Source organism: Bombus vancouverensis, chromosome 11 (assembly GCF_051014615.1).
Source record: "Bombus vancouverensis nearcticus chromosome 11, iyBomVanc1_principal, whole genome shotgun sequence".
In the NCBI taxonomy this organism is placed as follows: domain Eukaryota; kingdom Metazoa; phylum Arthropoda; class Insecta; order Hymenoptera; family Apidae; genus Bombus; species Bombus vancouverensis.
In genome coordinates, this window is record NC_134921.1 from 12,410,043 (window position 1) to 12,425,696 (window position 15,654).

Sequence of the window (15,654 nt, forward strand, 5' to 3'; positions counted from 1 at the left end):
GAAATAATTTCTATGTTTATTAAGAAAAATTTACAAACGATCGAAAGATGTCGACAAGTACGTCGACGAACTTTTTTTCAGATTATTCCGACGCAAGAACACAATCGTGGCAAAAACCTGTGTCTAAAGATTCTGACGATCGTCAGCAGCGCGATTGACAAGAACATTCTAAGCTCTAAAAATAATAAATAATAAATAATAAAGGAGTATTAATCGATGCGTTAAGGTGCTTCGCACGTTTATGCATATCGGTGTAAACACGCATATGTATTTGCATGCTGATATAGGTGTTACCGGCAGTTCTTTACGACAAACGGAAACGTGCACGTGAGCAAATCTACAGGAATAAAAATTACGTGGTGGCAGATGTTTGCGGATGTTCGTCTTGCGTATTAAACCACGAAGTAGACAATGAAACAGAAGGACGGAACGAAAGATATTAATAGGAATGGTACGATTGAAGAGACCAAAACGGCTTCTGCGAAATTTCGCAAAACTACAATTTCTACTAAAAATTTGTAAAACTTCCTTCCCGATGACGGCACCTTCTTCAAACCTAAAAGTGAGTCAGTTTCCCCGAAGGTCGTTCTCGTCGATTCACGACGCATCGATGATCTCACGTGCTGTTTTGCAACACCAACGTCATCTTCTACGAGCGATTGAAAATTGACAAAGAACAGAACTCGCCTGATAGAAAATCAACCGTTGCACGATGCGATTTATGTCGTCGAAGGACGCGAATGTTAATGAAACGCTCGTATAATGCACAGCTGGAAAACCAAACGTTCCAATGCGAATTATATCTACGCGGTAACGACAAATGGTAGCCGGTCGACAGACGAGAAGCGAACATGGCGATTCGCGTCCAGAAAAGGCAAGAATGAGCAAATATCCAGATAGAACGACCAGCGCACGGCTTCATAAACGATCTAGCCGTTAAGAACGCGCCTTACGATTCTCGGGAAAAGCGACAGCAAACGTTCGTCCGTTTGGCCGCTACAAATTGTTTAATTGCTCGAGTCTCGCCGCAGAATTTCTCGACGATGAGCTCACACGCCTGCGATGCGCGCCACTTCCGCGAGGATATCGACGTTTTCTGACGAACTGCGATCGTTTTTATCAGTTTCGTCTTGCGAAAGTAACGTCGACGTAAACGCGATATCGATCTTCTACGGCGAAACGCTGGATCGTCGGTGATCGAACAAAATGTCAGACGCGAGTGAGTCAGAAGCCACTTAAACGCGTCAGATTCTGCTAAGTTCGTCTTGGACTCGAGAAGCTTAGCAAGAAAATGTAGAGCACACGCGTGACAGGAAGCGCATCAGTCCGCAGCGCGTAAAACACGCGAGCGCGTGCAAGATTTGCTTCGCGAACGCTTGACTTTAATTGCGGGAAAGTGTGACGCTAAAACAACCCACGCGGCGTATTTCTGCCCCTGAAAAGTATCTGCCCTTGGTACGCGAACGTGCACCGAGCACAGGAGCAAGTCTTAAAATCGTTTCTCTCGTTGAACGTTTCTTTACTTGTTTTTCTTCCTTATCGCGTCAAAGCAGATACGGCGAACTAACTATACCGTTTTCTCACGCCAATGGTCATTCCTAAACGAGAAGCAAGATAAATCTCTTAGACTCTTCTCTTTCCCATTTTTCGATTTTTCCAATTTCGAAACACACAGTGAAACGAATACGATAAAATTAGAAGAAGGAAATGAAATTTTTCGAACCAAGTTCGATTCGAAGTCTCTTAGAGTATTCTTTGAACTGTATGCTGTTTTATCGCGCTTTGTATAGCGAGTTAATTACACGCTCCTAGTCGTATTCTTCGTTATGAAATAATTTTATGTCGACTCACTTTCGAGTCTTGGAACCGCGGAAGATGATCGACCGGAAAGGCTTCCGAAATATCCCAACAACGTGACAGTGCCACGCATAAGTAACTTTTAGAATCTGCGCTGAAAGTCTGGTGGACCAGTGATAACCAGTAGATAACAGAAAAATGCAGGACATTCCAAAGGAGCTTATCTTCGAACAATGGCACGAACGTTATCGCGAAGAACAGAAGAAAGTGCACTTTCCGTGATGGACTTAACGCTTAACCATTCAGCTCCTGTTTGCATTCGAATAGATTTTAAAATAGCACTTTGTTCGTATCTGCCGCTTATCTACCGGTCTCGTGCTCGAGTTCCCTATACCAACAAGCTATCTTTCTTTGTGTAAAAAAAAAGAATAGAAACTAAGAGGCGTTTCAGCTCTGCTAAGAAGCATTTTTTCGTACCATTTAACGAACCGTACCGTAAAAATGCAGAAGAGTAAATAATTTCAGAAAAATGAATGAAAGAACCGACGGAATCGAGTGATTCGGCTATTAACGCGAAACGAATTAAGAAAGAAGAAGTCGACGGTGTTTTTAAAATTATCGTAAAACAAGCAGCCGATTCACCGGCTCCGAGAAAATCGATACGTCTTTTGTCATTAAAACACCATGGCAGACCTGCATGGACGACAGGAAATATCCTGTTACCGGGCGTATTTATGGTCGCCATGCCTCGAGGACACGGCCACATGTCGCGGAGTATCCTCGTCTTTGTCGGAGAGAAAGTTCGTCCCGTGGGATTTCTCAAAGGACAAACGATTTACCACTTGAGAAAACGAAGCTCGTGCTACCCCTCGAACAAGCATTCGAAACGGAAAGAGGAGAGAACTCTTCAGACGCTGTTTACAACTGTTTATAGCATCGTGAATGCACGTAATCCATTTACATATGTATCGTTGGCTGCGACAAGGGTCTCAGTACCGAAAATAACTTTTTCAGAGAAAATGTTTACCAACCACCCGCTATTCAGAGACTCGAGGCTTTCTTGACTTCAGTCTAACTACGTTTATCAAAATCGGCGATTCCGTGTACATATAAGCTGTGACTTTTCCGAATTTATCTTGGAAAAGACCGAGACAGACCGGAGAGGTTGTAGTTTGGCCCACCGTTAAAAGCAAGACACCTGTTTCTTGGATCAAACTATTCTTGGAAAGAGCGAGAATGGCTAAAAATTCTGTAGAACCACTGCGGTGATTATTTAAAAGCGCGGCCTCCTCACCGATTTCAGTGACCTTAAAATATACATACTGAACAGTTCTTTCTCACACACGTGACCGCTGTTCGGTTTTATATTCAAGATATTGGCAAAAAGCTTTTGTTAAATTTACCTCATGAATATTCATGAATATTCATTGCAGCGTGAATTCTGGCATAGGCGGTCGCCTAATGGCGGCCACATTCCTATAACACAGTCTTATAAATAAACCTACGGATTAAAGGAAAAAATTAATGGGTTATAAGTTGTGCTAAATTTATATCCGATCGTCGAGTGACGGCCGGCAACGTTAGCATAGAAATACACATATATATTGCCAATTATACATTTAAATTCAACGAAAGATTTTTGCAAATATCTCGAGAAGAGAATCTGCTTTCTAATAATAAGTATCTTTTCCCACGTTGTTTATATTATCTCAAACAAAATACTGAAATTCACAAGCAAAAAGGTCGGATGTATAAAAATAAACTCACTGGTGCGACAGGGTGAATATTCCTGTGACTCGTTGAAGTTGTTGCTGACGGCCCAGCAGGTGCCAACGGGTTCCCTTCTACTTCCAACGGGCGAGTCCTTGTTCCATCGATTGTCTTCCGGATCGTACTTCTGTTGGGACACGGAGAACCAGATGTACCTCGGGGCGCACGCCTGCAAGCATATCAAACAGGAACGTTTAACGTCGTTCACCTCTCGCCACGCATCGCGCTCTCGTATTGTTAATGGCCGTTCCATCGCAATTAGACGTAACGACCAGCCTGTCCACTCGTTAAGCACATTTTGTTGCAACATACAACAGGCAAGGACTTCCGTGCCGATTGAAATTCCACGTAAATACACGTGGATCGAGCTTTACGCAACCAATTCCAAATTCTCGTTTCAATCGTCTTCAAGTAAAATCGTATTTGAATTAATAAACAGGTTTCCCTGTATATTAATATCACATTCGATTACTTAATGACAATTATTAAGAAAATTATCTTCTTCCTCTTAGTTCATTTCTCGATGAAGACCATTTTTTTTTTTTTTTCGAAATCTGTTAAATCTGTGCATTTTCTCAAAAGGAGGTACGAGCAAATTGGAGTTTTCACTTCGCAACGTTACTCCGCATTGTGTCATCCAATCAAGCGTTACAAGCGTTGACTAATTCGTATTTTCGGCAGCGGGTGTCACAATTGACTTCGCAGTTGTCCGCTCGAATCCTGGGACAAGGCTCGGTTCACGCGCAACGATCATCATCGTGTTACGTCAATCGTCTGTACTTGACCAGAGAACTAACCGTAGCAGCTGATGGCCTTAATAACCGGCGTATAAATATACGTTCATAATAAAACGTAACGACACGCTTCGCGTTTCATCGAACGGGGATCGCGTCTAAGAGAATTCCCGTGAAATTCGTCACGCGCCACCTCGTTACGGGACTTGTCGCTTAAGAGAAAACCACGACGGCTGGCAAATTAAATTAATCGTAGAATTCACGGGAATTTTAGGACGATGCCGAGATTAATGACTCACGACGCGTCAATCTCGTTAGGGTTAAATGTAACGATCGTACCTCCTCGTGATGTAGCACATCGCGATCGTTATGCTTCCATTAATCATTTCTATATCTTTTGCATTTCCAGTGAAATATTATGGCATCCTTTACCGCTCGATCGCGTCGAGGATCTGTGCTAATTTCGCCCTGTGGAAATATCGCCCGGTTATTTACCCTGCGTGATCTTTGACTCCTAATTCTTGTTTCTTGATTGCACTGATTTGACAGATTTAGTTGGCTACGATTTGTAATAGTCGTAAAGTCACAGATAATGTATCGGTCTTTGAAGTCTCTCTATATTCCATTTGCATTCTCGCGAGAAGGGTGGCACACAGCGATACGGAATTATAAATAATGCAGTTAAGACGCGTATCGGTATCAGAAATGCAATGCTTAGGGAAGCGACGCAGGATTTCGTTTCTATGGTCTTTGGAAAGGAATTAATAGCAGAGACGTCGAACACACGTACCTGACATTTTAGCGTAATAATTCTACCGTACGTTAAATTTGGTTGAACGAATTCTTTACTCGATTTAACGTCGTTATCTTTTATCGTTCATTTTTTAGCATCTATTCGACGATTAATATCAATGCGAAACGAATATTAAGAAAATAATACTTTCACTGCAACCGAGCCCGAGAAATAAATAAACGGTACGAATGAATAAATACAAAAAGAAAGAAAGACGAAACAAAATCCCACGATAAATCAATCTGTGCTGCGTTATTAATTAATTCCCTCGCATGCAAGATTTCATTCACCGCAAGGCTGGGATTCTCTTCGTGCACGTAGCCAGCTCGTGCGTTCAATTCGAACGGCTCGCCGTAAATCAAACACCTTGAAAGGAGGCTTCGCTGCGTTTAAACGTGTCTACACGCAGATTTAAGGGAGAGAACAAACGCGTGGTATCGTCTCGGACGCGGTCCAGTAACATTTTAATCGGCTTCCAAGGCTAACTCTGTGTGTAAACGAGCCCTAACGAGCCGTATATGCTGATTCCGCGTGCAGGAGGATCGTATGTTGTTGCCACGACCAGTACACGCAACACTGCATTATTAATTGCGAGCCAATTAAGGCGCGTTACAATGTTACGTCGTATCGCAGGCTCTCTGAATCGCACGATCATCCAACGTTCATTGAAGATTAAAGGAGATCATCAGGGATTGAGACATCCAGAGTGAAAGGCTGAACGGTTTAAGACGATTCGAGCGATTTAGGAAGTGGAAATGAATGTTAATCTGCGCTTAGTATGCAGTTAGGTGTGCTAAGTTTTATACGCGGTGACCCATTTGAAGCGACACACGCAGTTATCTTCTAAACTATTCGTCATGCAAAGAAATGTTTCAAGTAGAACTTGCTGTACTTGGCAGGAGACGTCTCCTGATGATCAAAAATCTTATTTAGACGGACGAGCTTTCCAAATCTCAGGAACCTTTGTTTGTACGCGTTTTTATGCGGGCTGGCGTGTAGCCAATTTTTGTTTCACACCTTGATAGACCGCGAAGGAAATATCTCCGCGAACAACTCGGGAAACCGTCGCGGAGCGAATGGACAAATTTCCATGGACAAACCGATTCTAACATCCGCGGCTGCGACCGTATCGACGAGTAATCGACTGTACGCCCGCTGGAATCGATTTATCGTTGTTGCGTTGAGAATACCGACGACTACGCTTGACGCGTGATCGCGGGGATCGGAATCGAACGGTTCGATGCAGAAAAGCGTAGCAGGGTAGAACGAAGTGTCGCCGAGTCGTGACTTAATTGAACGTAACGACCAGTTGTGTTCTTTCGCCGATCGAGAGGCAGGGAACAGCCGACAGGAACGAGGAACGTGAAAAAAGAAGAGCCTGCGTCGATGTGTACCGCAATTTATCCATTGCGCCAGTTTAGCTCAATCGCCCAAGGATCACCGGCTCAGATACGTACGACCCTTTTCAAATACAAAAATATCCACTTACGTAGCAAACGCGTTTGCAACGTAAAAGATGAGTCATTTTTGTATTGCTTCCTATCTCTCGTTCTGTTGCGAGCAATAAAAGTAGCTGAATTGATTTTTGAGAATATCATTAGAATGCGTTTCGACCATTGGAGCGTAACTGCTGTTACGATCTAATGACTCAGAATCGAACAAACGATAAACACTTATTATTCACGTTACAGTACCACGCCAGAATAATTTACTTATAATTCTCAATGAGAATCGATCGTAAAATTCTTGCAAATAAAAAAGAATCTAATGACACAAAGTTGCCAAAGAATTTCCCATCGTCTTTTATCTCTATCAATTACCAAACTAAATCGCAAATTTAGAAACACGATTAATTCCCAACTGCGTCGAGTAAAGTCGAATTCACGAGCAACTCTCCACCACTTCCTACTTCCTACCTCTCGAAAACTACCTCCGAGCTTACTCCCTTCAGAGGAAAAAAGGAATGACTGGAGCAACGAAACAGCTGTTAGAACAAACGAAAAAGAGGCGGTTAAAAAATACGGTGGAATCAAGAGGTATAATAGAAGCGGACAGCCGCGTCGAAATACAAGAATGGGTTTGGTCATCGGACGCGTTCCGAATAAAGGCAGTCCTCGGTCAGCCCTTTGAATGCATCTCGTCGAGTGGTAGAAAAGGAGGGAGAGTCGAAGGAGGAGCAGACGAAGAGGCAAGCCTGGGATTATCACGGTTACAGCTGGTCTCGCGGATCGATCGTGATCGAGCCTCTACGAGTAAATCGATCTTATACGTTTGACAATCGGGTTCGGATGTATCTTGATCGAGATACGTATTAAGGAATCGACAGCTGATCGACGCGTGCACGCTGAAAAAGCAGATGAGGAGAAACGTTTCGACACGTTCTCTCTTCCTTTTGTCCGGATTACGTATGTGTTACAATGTTGCGATGACCAACAGGCAGTGAAAAAGTTGCGGACGGACAGTTTTTCGAGATCGAGATCTTTGCGGCAACTGTAACTCGTTCTCGAGACACGATACGTTCCTTTTTTCAAACAAATTATACTTACAAAATTAACTTCTTCGTGTTTAATTTATTCTATTGTACCCTTCGTAGACAGACCGAACGGTTAACAACCTTGGACTTCTACGAGGATAATTTTATTTTTAATTGTACCATGCAGTAGAGACGACGATACTCAAAATTTGTAGGCTAACAATTTTTCAGATTTTCTGGAAGCTGAAGAATCGTCTAACTTTCCAACTTCCTAAAGATTATATCGTAAATTATTAAAATCATCGCATTTACGAAAATCAACAGTTTCCTTGCCTGACGATGTCTTTGCTCTAAACGCAGCCACCAAATCATCGTTCAAGGATGCACGGTGTTGCTCGGTTGTCTAACGCGACGCTAATCGTCCACCACTGTGTAATTTCAACCTCGTTCGCTTATCTTGCACGAATTTGAAGGCGGAAAGACGTGAATTTCGCGAGCGGCATGCAGCAATGCAATTTACTCGTCGTTGCAGAGCCCGGAAGAGTTTAAACTCGAATAATGACACGTTTTCAGAGCGTTTTCACGACCGTAAGTAACGGAATAACAGCATGTTCGGGCAACGAAAACTCGCGCATCTCTAATTATAAGGAGAAAGAAAGAGGGAAGAAAAAGGAAAGAGGATGAAACGAGAGAAAGAAAGAGAATGATAATTCGAACGATGGTTGTATCCTTTGTTAAGGTTGACTGATAGAAGAACGAGTGGATGAATTTGTAATAGAAAGATATATTGAAATAAATAAAGGTATAAGTATAATGTTTGCTGATATTTTTTATAGTGTTACACTTTTAAAGCCTTACAAAGGACATTACCAAAAAAGTTAACCTTGTAGCTCTAGCTAAAGCCTATAAGAAGCAGCAATAGAAATCTACTAATAGTTTTTTCTTTTCTAGATCTTGTAATCCAAAACATAATTTATATTCAAGGGCACAATAATATAAATCTTTCTTTATTTAGAATATTTTTTTAAAATTAAATTCTATTTTTTTTTTTTTTTTTACATTAAATTCTATTCTCTGCGTAACAGCGGTCTCCAGGTCACGAATATACAAAAGTAAAGATGTAGAATTTTTCTTGAAGTAATTACTCGAACATTCTTCAGCAGTGATTGCACCTTCGCTGTATCTGCGTTCACTCTTCATTAAAAGGACCACTCGAGAGAGAAAGAGCTTAAGGCTTCACTGATGGCATGGTTCCTTTAATGTCTTCAGTCGACCACTTCGTGGCCTTTCAACGCGCTCCTATAGCACGAGAACGATACACCCTTTCTTTTTCTTTCCTTTCTTCTTTTCAGCGTCGTTCGACTTTTCGATTTTCAGTTCGAACGATTGTGTAATAATCGGCGAATGATGCGATAATTCGGATGATCGAAAAGTTTGAAAATAGAAAAAGCAAATAAATGAATATCGAGAAAAGATGAAGAGCGTACTCACACGATAAATACTCTGCGATTATAAAATATTATACAATTTGATTTTTTTCTAAAGTTCGTTCTATTCTTGTCGCAATTATTTTCACTCAAGGAATTGTTCTACCGTCGAATCTGCTTACCTGTACGTTCGCTTACAACACGGGAAAACTCTATGAAAATATCCCACGTTTCTTGGAACAACGAAAGACGAAAGATAAAAGTAGTAGAAGATAAAGGAAAGCTAAACTCGCATTATCAGACGTTTTGAATTTACAACAGTTTTTTGGAGCGACCGATAAATCATGGCGTTCCGTCAAAATAGATTGAAAATCTTGAATTCTCTTTCCTTTAGGAACTCGGAAATATCTCGCTCACGAATCATTGCAATCGTATTTCTCTCACGAGACGATAATACTTATCTTTTCAAGCGTAAAGCAATCGGAGCAGTCAAACGGACTTATCTAAAGGAACGTGAAATATCCTAACAGCCAACAGGAGTTCTATTATTTCTCTCATTATCGTGAGCCACGTCCACTTCCTGCAGTAAGTTCGAGATTACTCTTTCGAAAGCGGGAAGCTGGCGATTTTTCTATCGATAAATAGGTTACAAACTTTCCTTTCTCTCTCTTTTAACGAATCGTTACCTTTGATTGAAATTTCTCTTAATTTTTTGTTCTCTCCATTCGATAACTATTCTTATCGTCGACCTACATCGTTCGAAGGATTCGCGTCGCATCATTGGAAATTAGATCATTGCCAACCGTTTTTCAGCGAAACTCGAGGATTCGCGCGTAAAGTACAATAAATGCCGAGGTCTTCTTACGTCAAAGTTTACGAGGCGACCGATTCGTTGCAGGCCAACGACAGACCGGCCGGCCTACCGTAAACTCTTTTAGCGTTTGGCCTTTATTGTACGAAACGTGTAACGCACGTGTGCACGCTGGAAATTCCCGAGGCCGATAGTTGACAAATACCGCTACAGTGCCGGTGTCAGCGTATCTTCCACGCCTCTACAAACTAAAACAATGTGCCACTATTTTCTCGGCTGCAATATTATCTGCAATTCTTAATGCGTTTCCACTGTAAACCGGCTAAAAGGAACACGCTAATGCTAACTGTAAAGTTCATCGAGCTTGCAAATATACACTGTCTACCGAACGTTTGAAATCGCTACCTGTCTCGTAGAATCCACGACTTGAAAAAGAATCACGTTAATATTTTTCTTTTCTTTTCCTTCTTTTTTTTTTTTGGAAAATTTTTTAATCGAAAATCTATTCGTATCTGCAGCATTAATTTTCAATCGATAATAAAATTAATATTTTATCGAAGAAACACGTTGATCATTCTACGAAAAATATACGTTCTACGAAAAATAACCATATTACGATTATTTAAATATATAACATAGGAATAATAGTAATATTGTGTGCAAAATGCGGTTTTGTTTACACGTCGCCGCTTTCTAACGTCCCTCGTTTCCTTCTTCCTTTTTGTTTCAACTCTTTTCCTTTTCCTCTTTCCTTTCCTTTCGTTCTCCTTTTTTTTTGATAGTCAATAAATTTTTTCAAAAAAAAAGCTAACTGACTGGACGTATCGCCGACGAGAAAACGACCAGGCGGGCGGTAAGTTATTTTTGAGCCGTGAATGAGGTCATCTCGGGTCGGCTGCGCCCAGACCTAACCAACGAGGATAGATCGGTCGTATTTTCGAGTAGTCGATACAGGAATGGCTTCCGTAGAACAGACCATGTTTTTCGCCGAACCTGTACAACCTCATTTTTGCACGATGTTCGAGCATTGCATATGAGTACAGCGTGGACTAAATGTGTGGAAAACGAAGCGAAATGAAATTTTGAATCAGGGAGATGCACGTATCTTTGTCGAATGGAATTTGTTGAATGTTAATTAATCGTTTGCCAATCCGAAGAAAATATTGTATGCTGATATACGCTAAATTACAATGCGTTATCGAAAAAGCTTGATCTATATAGAATTATGCACACGCATGTTACATCGCGACAAGAGACGTTTCGCAACTGTATTGCGTGTTTCATTTTCCGTGGTGTGTATTATCGGTGACGTTAATAATTATCGTTACTAATTTGAAGGATAACAGCCAGCGTCTCTATCTTTCGCACGTACGTCTCGCACAAAACACGCTTGACAAAATGTAATTGGCGATTGGTTCAGTAAATCTACAATCGTCCGATTACTTCGTTCTTTATGGAATAAAAGATGGTTTCGTCCATTTCAAGTCCATGTATTCATCAAATTTATCAAATGTCCAACTGGACAAATTGTAAAGTACAAATTAAATAATAAAAAAAAAAAAATGTATATTTACGAAATTCCTTTCTCCGATAACTACACAATACATCGAAGTATTATTCCCTTTTTCAACAAATTTCCACCGCTAATAAATCGTCCAGATTATAGCCACGAAACTAACAGCGATAAAATAATTCTTTTCGCTTATACCTCATAATCGTTTTGCCGCGTACAAAGCCGAACGAAATGAACCTTGACCGACTACTTGTAAAAAAAAAAAACGATAATATTTTCCCCGTTTAGTAAGTGGACGAGACTGTGGGCTAAAAACGACACCCTCCCTTCGATATATTAATCCAACGAGCAGTCCCCTGGAAGGCGTAACGCGGCGATTTCATGGCAAATTACAGCTCCAAATGAGCCCACCGTACGCGTTGGATCTTAATCCGATTTGTCATACCGCAGGATAACGCACGATTTAACGCGTAATTCTCTCCGGTGCGCTTGGAGTCGAGCGAAGAAACGCGGCAGTATCGCGCGGATTACGGAGACTCGATGTTCTCGGTGAAAATGACGAAGAAATCTCTGCTCGATTTTAATACCGGAAGGCCCGGTCGACTTATTTCCATCCATTAACGAATTAACAAAGATCATTATCTCCGCGAGTTCTTGGCACTTAAAGGAAAAACACCGTCTTCCCTCGTTCTCTGCTTCAAATAAAATAGCGATTATTTTTAGACTATTATTACAGTAGGCAACGAATGAAAATTACTCGTTAGCAGTCCGCTAGTTGAACAGTATAAATTCTAGAAAGTTAGCCTGATCACGCAAACCAGTCGAGTTATAAAATAAGTAAAACATCCCCGCACAAAAAGCCTCGAAAATAAGAACACAAAGAAGGTAAGAGGCAGCCGCACGAATGAAATATCCCCGCTAAATTTGTCCCTCCGTTGCACGGCCATATTTTTCACCTGAGTCCTCCTTGGAACCAGGAGCTCTGTCCCGTGACAGGATAACAGAGCGACGAGCCACGGACGGATATTTACGCGCGGTGGCTGCCGGAGGAAGCGGACAAGACAGCGGAGGTGCACGCACGGAAGACTTTGGTTCGCTTTGGTTTCGTCGTTGACTCACCTCGCGGCTGACAATGAGTCACTGCCTTATTTATACATGGCGCGTACACGGTCAACGGGGCTGGCTAACTCAGAATTCGCGTCCCAACGCGGTAGAAAAGCGAAGATTCGTCGAACGAACGAACGAACAAGGCCGCGTGTGACTCTGCCTCGGAGCAAGTTGGAAGATTCTGCGAATGCGTTTCGATGTCGCGAATACCGGCCGCGATATTTCAGATTCGCGAGAAGAAAGGCGTGAGTTATCGTACACCGTCTGGCAGCGGCGTGTTACGTTTGATGGCTGAGCAACGAGTTACATTATGGGCACGCTTGTAAGAGCCGCTGGCCAATATCCGGGACAAAGCGACGCTGCTTGTACCTACAGGAGCTCGTTTCACTTTCCTTTTGGTTCTTTTAACGGAGAAGCTGTTTTAATGGCGTGAAACGTGGACAAGGGGCATCTCTGTGGTCTGGGAGCTTGTACGGGTTGGATTCTTATTAGGTGGAGTCGTTAAGCTCGAGATTAAATTTGTTGGCCGACGCAGAGTACAGTAATTCGGTCTAATTAAACGTGTAAATGTTCGCAAAGAAGTCTCCATCGTGTCTTCTTTTTATCTTCCTTTTCTTCTTCGGAGGAGGAAAAAATCGGACACGAGATCGATGCGATCGTTCCACTCACGCGCTTTTGTCCAACGGCTACTAATTGTAATTAGAATCGGTCAGGAAGCTGATTCGCGAAAACGATCTTAAAGGTACCAAAAGCAGGCCCTTACGGCAAAAAACGATCGTTTAGCGGACGTAGCAATTTGTCCCGTCGGCAAAACATACGCCCGGAATGTGCATTGTCTCCGTTTCTTGCATTATTCTACTTCGGCTCTTCCTTCTGCGTGCAAACTTACGAAAAAGGATGGCTGCGTGTACTGATTGAAATGACGGTATCTGCGCTCCATTGAAACCTATCCATACGGATTTTCTAATCTGCGTACCGATAATTTCTCTACGATATTGCTCTCTAGGAAACGCGAACTTGATATATCTTCGAGCAACGTATTTCCCAGAAAAAAAACCCATATACATTTCTAACCAGGCACAGAAACGCTTGCAACAGTGCCTCCATCGAAGCGTTCGTCATAAATCGTCACCAACATCCACTTAATTCCGACGCAACCGCACAGCCATATGATTCCAAGCGAAACCGCAACGAAATTCCAACAAGAAAAGGAACAGACGATCGCAGCAATCGGCAAGCAACGCGTACCTACCACGAGACAAAACCGAAGGAAAAGAAGAAGAAGAAGAGGAACAACGTCCACACACCCTCTCGAAGATCCAGAGACAGAATGATCAACCGCTTCTCACAGTATCTCTCACGAGGCCATGGGAATTTCTCAAACATTGTCCCGTCCATTCCCTCTGACAATGGTATTTCCATTCTGCCAGCCGACAAACGTTCGATCTCCCTTGGTCCCATCGATCCCGGCCACTGCTCCAGGGACCACAGTATCGTTCTAATCCCCAAAAAGGACGTTCTTCCCGAACGGTGTACCGTGTACGGGCAGAAGGTCAAAGGGGAAGGATACGCGAATTTTTCCTACGAGATTACGCGCTCGAGATGGATCGTCCAACGAGGAAAAATTGATAGATCGGCGGATATCTATGCAGATTCGTGCACCTACGATGGTTATCGATCTGTGTTTTCGTTTCGATGTTACGTTCTTTTTAAGGAAGAGAAAGTAGGTAAGAACTTTGGCTAACTCGACTCCACCTCCGAGAGTTTGCGTGGGAAAGTGCGAACGGTGGTTGGTCGATATCTTGACAGAGTGGTAACTTTGGTAAAAAGATCAGACGAACGGTAACAACACCCGAAACTTACCAACTATCGTAAATCTAAAACTACCCAAGATGAGAAAACCTAATTTCTATCTTTCGAAACGAGCCACCACTAAATTCAACCACGCGCTATTCCAGAGAAACTTCCATTAAACCGGCGAGGGAACACGAATTTCGGTACAAGATTCTGCTCTCAAGGTGGGTCGTCGGGGTCGGTGGTGGGTTTCGAGCGGACAGCGTCCTGTTCGTCTTTTAATCGATGCGTTTTTGCCAGCGGATTCTCCGCGAGGACTCGCGAGACGACGCGACGTGGCTTTATCGCGACGGCTTCGTCGTATTTTATTGTTGCCGATTGTTCCCTCGGTCCCTGGCGGGCCGTGTACGTGCACGGTTTTTGCCTTCTTCGGGCTTTCTTTCCTCCGCCTTCGGTTTTTTGCTCCGCTCTCATTGTCTCCGCCGCTTTCGTCTCGTTCGTTTTTCGAGAGTCGCAAGCTGCTGCCCCGCGAGGAAAGTAGGTGAAGCGTGCCGCTATTCCACTCGATTGACATAGAGAATTTCATATACAGGGTGTCATGGAAGAAGCGACACCTTTTTCCATTACCGTCATATATCGATCGTTAGTTAGCGGTCGTGTGGTGTGGATCGTACGATTCTATTATGAATCGTTTGACGCCTTTTTCTTTTCACGGTCCATAAAGAATGTGCAAACAAATCGACCACGATCGAGCAGTTGAAGAACAACGTTCGCGAGGAACCTCAAAGAATAAGACGAGAAACAGGTGAAAATGTGATGAAAAATATTGTTGAAAGAGCATACACTGGTAAAGCGAGTAGAAGAGACTTATATCAATATTCGTCTTTCTTCGCTTCGAGAGATTTTCGACTAAAGCATCGTTTCTATGGAAACGGAATTCTAACGACGAGTAGTTTTTCTTTCTTCCTGGAATCCGAACTACGAATACCGTCCGTACTGAGGTTTTGCCCGGTAACGTATTAATAAAGATCGGCTCTTTCGGTTGTTTTTCAGACTCGTTGTTGAGCTTGTTATTGCACTGGTAATTTATGTGTTTTAAATTGTGCGCGAGATTTCTTTGAGGAGGACGCGGGTGATTTCTGGGTCAGTTTTGATGGCGGGAATGAAATACGAGAGTTTTTCTTTTCTTACAGCCGTTGAAGTTAGATTCTGTGATTGCCTTTACGACGTACACTCCTTCAATTCGAAGAACTTTTTACGTTTTACGGTCTAATGAAATAATTTGAACGAATTCTTACGAAGAGCAGTTATCTTGAGAACAAAATTCTATTTTTCTCTGATAGTTCGCTTCTTACGTACGCGAGTCGTTTATTTCATCGGCGTACAGCACGATCGAACGAAGATTTGTCTGGCCAAGGGGAAAAAAGACACGATC

At 42.5% G+C, this 15,654-nt stretch overlaps 1 protein-coding gene across 3 annotated transcripts in view; it reads right to left on the reverse strand.

Annotated features, from left to right (window-relative positions):
* if (integrin subunit alpha inflated) overlaps positions 1 to 15,654 on the reverse strand; it is a 76,549-nt gene that overhangs the window by 30,086 nt on the left and 30,809 nt on the right. For all 3 annotated transcript variants that reach the window (XM_033330099.2, XM_033330097.2, XM_076622854.1), the window contains exon 4: positions 3,565 to 3,736. In XM_033330099.2, coding sequence (XP_033185990.1) covers positions 3,565 to 3,736 — 172 coding nt within the window. The remainder of the gene's footprint in view (positions 1 to 3,564; positions 3,737 to 15,654) is intronic.